Source organism: Oncorhynchus keta, chromosome 21 (genome assembly GCF_023373465.1).
Source record: "Oncorhynchus keta strain PuntledgeMale-10-30-2019 chromosome 21, Oket_V2, whole genome shotgun sequence".
Taxonomy (NCBI): Eukaryota; Metazoa; Chordata; class Actinopteri; order Salmoniformes; family Salmonidae; genus Oncorhynchus; species Oncorhynchus keta.
In genome coordinates this window covers 25655373-25664672 of record NC_068441.1, presented here as the reverse complement: position 1 = coordinate 25664672, position 9300 = coordinate 25655373, and the positions used below count along the sequence as shown (strand labels likewise).

At 42.9% G+C, this 9300-nt stretch overlaps 1 protein-coding gene across 1 annotated transcript; it reads right to left on the bottom strand.

The window, feature by feature from the left end:
- Positions 1-470: 470 nt before the first annotated feature.
- Positions 471-8794, bottom strand: LOC118399780 (probable G-protein coupled receptor). The gene is made up of 2 exons (XM_035796022.2): positions 8381-8794; positions 471-5834 (listed from the first exon to the last, which is right to left on the bottom strand). The coding sequence occupies exon 2, from the start codon at positions 5730-5732 to the stop codon at positions 4437-4439; it is 1296 nt and encodes a 431-aa protein (XP_035651915.1). The 5' UTR covers positions 5733-5834; positions 8381-8794; the 3' UTR covers positions 471-4436.
- Between the last annotated feature and the right edge of the window lie 506 nt (positions 8795-9300).

Here is a 9300-nt window from a genome sequence, read left to right as displayed (position 1 = left end):
TCCTCAGTTTTCTCCTATTACAGCCATTAAACTATAACTTTTTTCAAGTCACCATTGATCTCATGGTGAAATCCCTGAAATCCCAGAGTGCCCTTCCACTCCGGTAACTGAGTTAGGAAGGACGCCTGTATATGTGGAGTGACTGGGTGTATTGATACGCCATCCAAAGTGTAATTAATAACTTCACCATGCTCAAAAGTATATTCAATATCTGCCTCTTTTTTTACCCATCTTCTTTGCGAAACATTGGAAAACCTCCCTGCTCTTTGTGGTTGAATCTGTGTTTGAAATTCCCTCCCTATTGAGGGATCTTACAGATAACTATATGTGTGGGGTACAGAGATGAGGTAGTCATTCAAAAATCATGTTAAACACCATTATTGCACCATCCATGCAACTTATTATGTGACCTGTTTATTCCTGAACTTATTTAGGCTGTGCAATAACAAAGAAGTCGAATACTTATTGACTCAAGACATTTCAGCTTTTATTTTGTATCAATTTGTAAACATAAAAAATAAAAATAAATCCACTTTGACATTATGGGGTATTGTGTGTAAGCCAGTGACACATTGTTATTATTTTTAAACAATTTTAAGTTCAGACTAAACAACAACATGTGGAAAAGGTCAATGGGTGTGAATACTTTCTGAAGGCACTGTAATTAAGTAATGTGCATATAGAAACATTGAATTATACAACTACTAAGCTAGCAGGCAGCCCTTTGTGGACACTACTCTACATCATCTTTGTAGATCATCAGGGAGAGGGGCTTTGGGCCAGGACCTCCAGCTGACTACAGGTTCAAATAGACAACTCTGTTTGAATTTGCTCTGAGCACATTACCCCCTACCAGTTTTGGCTTCCCGGGTGATTTAAGGGAACATCTGCTTTATCCAACCTTTAGACACATTAGTAGATCTCCAGTGTGTATGTCTGATCCCCGGATGCATTGGACTGGCATTTTAAAAGACATTTCAATAAATAATGTACATAAAGGTAGATAGACTCAGCGAAAAGACATTGCCACAAGCAGCACCGCAGATATTGAGATGAGTGAGATGAAAGACTGCACTCACAAACCGTCATACACAGTATCTTCGCATGTGCACGGGTTCACTTCACGTTGGTACAGTGTGGTAGCCAGGCAACCAAAACAGCGGAGAAGTTGCGCCTGTTCAACGCTCTTAGTTGTTCCGGAAATTGACCTACTATGCTGTTTACTTAATGCATCTATGTAATATTGCTGAGTCTACCTTTAAATAAATAATTTAACCATGTTTTAACAGATGAAATACACTACATGACCAAAAGTTTGTCGAACATCTCATTCCAAAATCATGGGCATCAATATGGAGTTGGTCCCCCCTTTTCTGTTATAACAGCCTCCAGAGGCAGTTTGGAACTAGTAAGTTTTGCAACTGAGTACAGACGATTTTTACACATTACATGCTTCAGCACTCGGCGGCCCATTCGGTGAGCTTGTGTGGCCTACCACCCCGGCTGAGCCATTGTTGCTCCTAGATGTTTCCACTTCACAATAAGAAGCACTTACGTTGACCGGAGCAGCTCTAGCAGGGCAGAATTTTGATGAACTGACTTGTTGGAAAGGTGGCATCCTATGACTGTTCCAAGTTGAAAGTCACTGAGCTCTTCAGTAGTGCTACTATATGTAGTCAGGTAGATTCAATCACTGAGAAGTCTCATGCTGGCCTGTCTTTTTCACTGGCTTTATTCAGATGATAATAAGCTCTGTCATTCTGTATGTCTGTAGCTATAGGCTGTGGGTAATGAGACACACAGCCTGTGTAATGTGAAGAGCAGGTTCAGGCCTCTCTCTCTTTCGCTCTATGCTCTCCCAAACTGGATCAAAAGCCTAGCATCCAGCACTGCAGCAGAGGACCTTGTTGCTGTCTCCCTGCCTACTGCCTCACTGCATTTCCATGACGACAGGCACAGACGACATTTAAGGCATACCTCAGCTTCATGGTGGATGGTTCCATTTTTAAATCTCCATGTTGCTGTTTTGATGTTTTATACTAGTTTTACCTTCTATCCCTTGCATTAATATATACTTGCACATGATACACAGTTTTTCACTGTGAGATGGTTTTAATTATTGTAATTATTAGAAAAGATAAATCTATTGTTGTTACTCTTGTAATTATGCTTTATTTAAATAATGTGTTAATGAGAGAAAGTTAATTAGAAGCTTTACATTCCTGCTGTACAATTTTAAAATAGGAAAGTATTCCAATACCTTTTTTCCTGTTCATTGGAAACATGAGTAAACACGTCCATAAATGTTATTTCAGAATATAAACTGAGCAAAATAAGATCATTTGTAAAAATTAAATTAACATCACAGATCATCATTGTAAAGGGTTTAAACACTGTTTCCCATGCTTGTTCAATGAACCAAACAATGAATGAACATGCACCTGTGGAACGGTCGTTAAGACACTAACAGCTTACAGATGGTAGGCAATTAAGGTCACAGTTATGAAAACTTTGGACACTAAAGAGGCCTTTCTACTGACTCTGAAAAACACCAAAAGAAAGATGCCCAGGGTCCCTGCTCATCTGTGAGAACGTGCCTTGGGCATGCTGGAAGGAGGCATGAGGACTGCAGATGTGGCCAGTGCAATAAATTGCAATGTATGTACTTTGAGACGCCTAAGACAGCGCTACAGGGAGACAGGACGGCACCTGATCGTCCTCGCAGTGGCAGACCACGTGTAACAATATATGCCATTTAGCAGACGCTAGTATAACAACACCTGCACAGGATCGGTACATCCCAATATCACACCTGCGGGACAGGTACAGGATGGCAACAACAACTGTCCGAGTTACACCAGGAATGCACAATCCCTCCATCAGTGCTCAGACTGTCCTCAATAGGCTGAGAGAGGCTGGACTGAGGGCTTGTAGACCTGTTGTAGGGCAGGTCCTCACCAGGCATCACGTGCAACAACGTTGCCTATGGGGACAAACCCACTGTCGCTGGACCAGACAGGACTGGCAAAAAGTACTCTTCACTAACGAGTCACGGTTTTGTCTCACCAGGGGTGATGGTCGAATTTGCGTTTATCGTTGAAGGAATGAGCATTACACCGAGGCCTGTACTCTGGGGGCGGGATCGATTTGGAGGTGGAGGGTCCGTCATGGTCTGGGGGGGTGTGTCACAGTATCATCGGACTGAGCTTGTTGTCAATGCAGGCAATCACAGGGAAGACATCCTCCTCCTCATGTTGTACCCTTCCTGCAGGCTCATCCTGACATGACAATGCCACCAGCCATACTGTTCGTCTGGGACCTGTTGGATTGGAGGGTGAGGGCTAGGGCCATTCCCCCCAGAAATGTCCAGGAACTTGCAGGTGCCTTGGTGGAAGAGTGGGGTAACATCTCACAGCAAGAACTGGCAAATCTGGTGCAGTCCATGAGGAGGAGATGCACGGCAGTACTTAATGCAGCTGGTGGCCACACCAGATACTGACCGTTACTTTTGATTTTGACCCCCCCTTTGTTCAGGGACTAGTCACATGTCTGTGGAACTTGTTCAGTTTATGTCTCCGTTGTTGAATCTTATGTTCATACAAATATTTACAAATGTTGAGTTTGCTGAAAATAAACGCAGGTGACAGTGAGAGGACATTTCTTTTTTTGCTGAGTTTATAATTCATACAACATTTTATGAAACAAGCATACACTTTAACCCCCTAAGGTCAATGTCTGCGCCCCTGTGTCAGTCTAATTGTAATAATAAAACAATCCCCATAAAAATCTGTCAATTTAAGCTAGGGATGTGTTTGTTTTGGGATTGGATGCCTCTCGATCTGCCTATATCACAATTCTGCATCTGTGGTGAAAGGTGACAAAACTAGAGCGATGTTTGTCAGACCACGAGACAATCCCGAAAATCGGTCTGCTCACAAAATCATCTGTAGCGTACCAACAGTTTGGCCTACAAACTATGGAAAGATGAGACTAACGAACATGATGTTGAGGCCACAGGCCTTACAAAACTCATCTGAAGGTCCCTTGGTACCAGCTGAAAAAAATAAATGGAAGTATATATGGAGACTGTAACAGAATGTTTCGGTTTAGTCATGTCATGAAACAATGGTAAAGTCAATGAAATTCTGTCATAATAATGTCATATTTCACATTAAAACACTGGTCTTGTGTTGGAGACCTTACCTGAATGAATCCCATACCAATAAATAATGGACACCTACTCAGAGGCATATTATGTACAGCTTATGAGTAGGGGCTTGAGTTTTTACCAACCACATGATCTGACTTGAAAAATCTCAGGGCCCTATAGTTTTCCTGGTCAGGACACATAATCAGGAAAAACTCAGGGTGCTATGAGTACCGATGACTGTCATATTAACAGTCCAAATTTAAGTGTGCTATCCACTGTCCTCTTTTTAGCCATGCTCCTCTGATATCTGGCCAGGTATTCTGATCCCCTGGTCCAGAGTGTTCCTGGGGCTGGAGGTGGTGCAGCTGGAGCGCTTGTCAGCCGTGCTGCTGGTTCTCTGAATGAACTGGAGGAAGTTCTCCTGAAAGGAGCCCTCATGGCTGGAGGCCACCAGCTCCACCGGCCCGGAGGAGCAGCAGCGCCGGAACTTGACCAACTCCTCCCTGATCTGTCTGTTGAGAAGGCCATAAAAGAAAGGGTTGACAGCAAAGGAGGAGTAGGCCAGCCAGGTGACGGCCTCCTCCACGTCCCCGGGACTCTGCAGGGACGATCTGAAGGACAAGTGCAGGTGGAAGGAGAAGTAAGGCAGCCAGCAGAGCAGGAACTGGCTCACAATGACCACCAGGGTGAGGGCAGCCTTACCCCCGCTGAATGCCCTCTCAGGGGACAGCCTCTGGGGCAGGCTGCGTGTGGCGGTGATGATGGTGGTCTGGCTGTTGATGGAGTCAGAACGGTTGGCACGTTTGGCTGGGTTGGACGAGGCCCAGGTGGTTGTCGCGGGTGCGTGCTGCAGGGCAGCTGAGCGCGCCACCTTGTACACGTTACAGTAGACAGCAAAGATGACAATGGCAGGTAACAGGAAACACACCACGCTGAAGAGCACGGCGAACACCTTCCTCAACCGACTGTGGCTCCAGTGGAGGGAGCAGTGGTTGGCAGCGATGGAGCTGTGGGCCCCGTAGGCAGGCCAACCAAACAGGGTGACCAGGGCCAGAAGGATGGACTTGACCCATATGAGGAGCATTATGCCGATGGCTAGATTGATGCTCATCTTCACCTCATAGCGCATGGGATGGACGATGTAGTAGTAGCGCTCCACACTGATGGCGGTGATGGTGAGGATGGAGGCACAGATGAGGAACACGTTGAGGAAGATGTAGACCTGGCATTCCAACACGGTGAACACCACAGTGCCAAAGAAGGGTGAGTTGGAGATGATGCCCAGGGGCATGAGGAGGATGGCACACAGCAGGTCCACTGCACACAGGTGGCACACAAAGGCAAACCTCTTCAGGTGAGGGGCGCGGGCGATGGCCACCATGACTCCAGTGTTGGCCAATAGGGCGATGAGATTAAGGGTCACCATTGCAAACAGCCCAATCAGATCTTTGATCTGAGACTGGGAGCTGGTGACCACTCCCACCTCTGCGGGGACTGTGGGGTTGGGTCCCCATAGGCCAGTTGTGAGGTTGGCCCCTGTGCGATTGGGAATAGAGGCCAGCATCGGACCAGATTTCTCCATATTTCACAGAAAACTAGTCAGAGGCATCACTACAGCAGCAGGCCCCATTGCAATGTTAACTTTCTTCTCTTTTCACATACTTGTCATCATGTTGGATATGTCCTGTTAAGGAGACAAAAACACAATTTAAACTTACTGTATAGGAGCTTGAAATGTCATGCTGATGCAGCTTAACATATGGTTTGCTCCTACGGTACATGTTGCTTTGAACATATAGTTTACTTTCACAGTACATGTTGCTTTGATGCCTAGTAATCTTTTTCTATTAAATCAGTCTTCATCCCTGTCATGTGAGGGACGACCTAATTAATTTATTCCATTTCAGACGGCCCTGGAGACCGCATTGTATTGACAAGGAATATGTTCTACATTAAATAACCCTTTAAGCCTTCTACAAGTTGAATATTCATGACGTCTTTGCTCTAGGCTGCACTGAGCATTTCTATATTTCTTTCAGGTCTTGTTCTAAAAAGAAAACGTATGTAGGGGTGAGTTGATAATTAGCCCAAGGTCAGAGTGGAAATATACTGTACTTTCTATCTCATGCCTTGCTCAAACAGAAGAGGATGAGAGGGTAATCAAAAAAACATTTAGGGTAAAATAAGAGTCAAAATAGCTGTGTTTGTGAGACAAGATTGTAATTGGAGCGCAATTGTATATCATGAAATTAGGGGATAAAATACTAAATTAAATACAAAATTAAATCACCCAAATGAAACCCAGCCAATTTGACACAACTGTGGGAAACATTGGAGTCAACATGGGCTAGCATCCCTGTGGAACGCTTTTGAAAACCTTGTAGAGTCCATGCCTTGATGAATTAAAGCTGTACTAAGGGCAAAATATTTGTAAGATGTTCTTAATGTTATGTACACTCAGTGTATAATCTAATATAGTAATGAAGTTAGAATAAAAATAAAACAAAGCAAATTAATTTGTAAAATGTTGGATATTATTTACATTTCTACAGCATTATAGTCACAAGAGGATGGCCTGAGCGCTCTCTATTTCACTGCCTGGACGTTATCTGAGAAGCCAAACTACCAGATCACATGGACCTAAAACCAAGACAGCTAAAGAAATGAGAATACACATGCATTTTCACTGTTTTGATAAGAAAAACAGATGCACAAGTTGATTCGGAATTAGAAAATTAGAATTAGAAAAAAAATGTTTTAGTTCAGATAAAGTACTTCCCACTGGGCAAAAACTGGTTGAATCAATGTTGTTTATATGTCATTTCAACCCCCCCAAAATGTGATGAAGATGAACCAACTTGGAAAAATTATTAGATTTCCAAACAGTTATCAACATAAGGGCATATCATATTTTCTTTACCTAACTTTTAACATAAATATAATGACATGGTGAATAATTTGTTTAAATTACATGTTGAAATCATGTTAGTTGAATGTAAATCAAAACTAGACGAACTGCCGTCTATGCACAGTGGGTTACTACAGTATGTCTAAAACATATAGTCCTTACTCCTTGCTACATGGTGTCAGCATTGCATGGATTTGGGGAACACGAAGTAGGTAACAGTAAAGGGCACATTAGATACGATGTGGTGCACGGGGCCAATGGATGGATTGTGGTGCTTTTCACTCACAGAGGAAAGCAAATCAACTCTATCCTTGCCTTTTGACTTTGATTCATAAGCCCGGTATTAGTCCCTTTAATTAATGTCCTGGTCCTTTCCATCTTTAGAAAGGTGTATTTTCTACAGACAGGAGAAAAAGTATAACACTTAAAAATAATGTTTTGCACTGAAAGATCAATGACTTCTGTTAAATGGCTATTTTCTGAGAGGTCACACGAGACACCCATGCTTATCCCTCCAATGTATAATATATAATAATAATAATATATGCCATTTAGCAGATGCTTTTATCCAAAGCGACTTACAGTCATGTGTGCATACATTCTACGTATGGGTGGTACCGGGGATCGAACCCACTACCCTGGCGTTACAAGCGCCATGCTCTACCAACTGAGCTACAGAAGGACCACATGTACCCCTCACTTCCCCCCCCCCACTTCTTGTCCTTCTCTGAGCCCACCCCTTCCCTCTCCCCAGCCATTTCAGCTCGAGCTGTCCCTGCACAGCTACTGTCAACTGGGTAACCCACTGAGATGAGTCAGTATAATATCCTTCAATGTTAATATATTAAAAGTATTTTCTTAAAATTTACATTTTGTATTTAGGATGTAACTAAAGATAGATTTAGAGGCAACTGTTTTGTAAGGCTGTATATTATGAATGATAATAGATGGGATATAAAAACAGTTCTGTTAAACTTACATTCATAAGGTATACTATTCTACTCAAAAGATAAGTAATTTAAGAGAACATACATATAGTGGACACTGGAGATATACTGTACCTTACCTTGCATTTGAAATACATGCACCTGAACTAGAAGACCCACTCCCCAAAAAATAACTCTTTAAAATAGCTTGTTGCCTCAACTTTCAGCTCATCTATGACTGTCTGATGAAACATTCAAAGTGATTTCACTCTATGTAAAAATGCACAGTGCATCTCCAACAGAATGTACACCTATTAGCTATGACCCGTCGAGGATACATTTTATGGATTTGTGAACTGAGTCAAAATGAGTAGAACAATAAGTCTTGTAACCTACCCATATGAGATTATGATATGTCCAGTCCAATTCAAAGAGACCAGGATTTTATGATTCGTCCTTTCTGGATATCCCAGGTGTTGTTTTAGTGAGGAGACATCAGTTAAGCAGATCCAGACGTGAACAGGTCCACATAGACCAGTTACAATGGGTATTTCCACAGGATGAGCAGGACAAGATACACACTGCTGAGGATAGAGTTAGCCAGTGGGTTTTCCAGAGGTTTTGAAGTCTCTGGTATAGGTGTAGAGAGAATCTCCCTGGTCTGTGATCACAGAGGGACACTAGTGTGAGAGCAGGTGAGTAGAGGGTGATCACTTCACTTCACTCAGGATGGTGTCTAAGTCCCTGATAGATGTGAGGATGCGCTTTCCATCCCTCCTCCTCCTCTCTATCACTGTGTAAGGCAGTGACTGTCACACATTGTGCACTGTGTGATTCCCTCCCCTACCTCCCTCCCAGACAGACACACACTCCACTGTCCACTAAAGAGAGTTTTTCCCTGGGTCCTAGAGCACACCAATTCAAAAGACAGACATCAGCTCTGCGTTAACATGTAAATTCCAGTTGCAGTTAACATGTTGGCTTTTTCCAACAACGTGTGTCTGTATTATTTCGATGCAAATACATGTTTTTTTACAACCAAATAGCACATTACTCAGTGAGGGTTATAAAAACATGAGGTATATTCTTGTCGTGACTCCTGAACTTTCCTATATTGGATTTAGTGATTGACCCAGCTGTGGTAATATGAGAACATTTCCACCAATCTCTGGATGACACTGTTCAAAATATAGGTTAATGGAAGAAACTAATGGTAAGCAACACTGTGTTGGTGTTGCGGTTTATCGAAATGTGTTGTCTGAAGAATGTGGTCAACACATCCAACTGTGCATCTACAGCTTGTTGCAAACATGTTG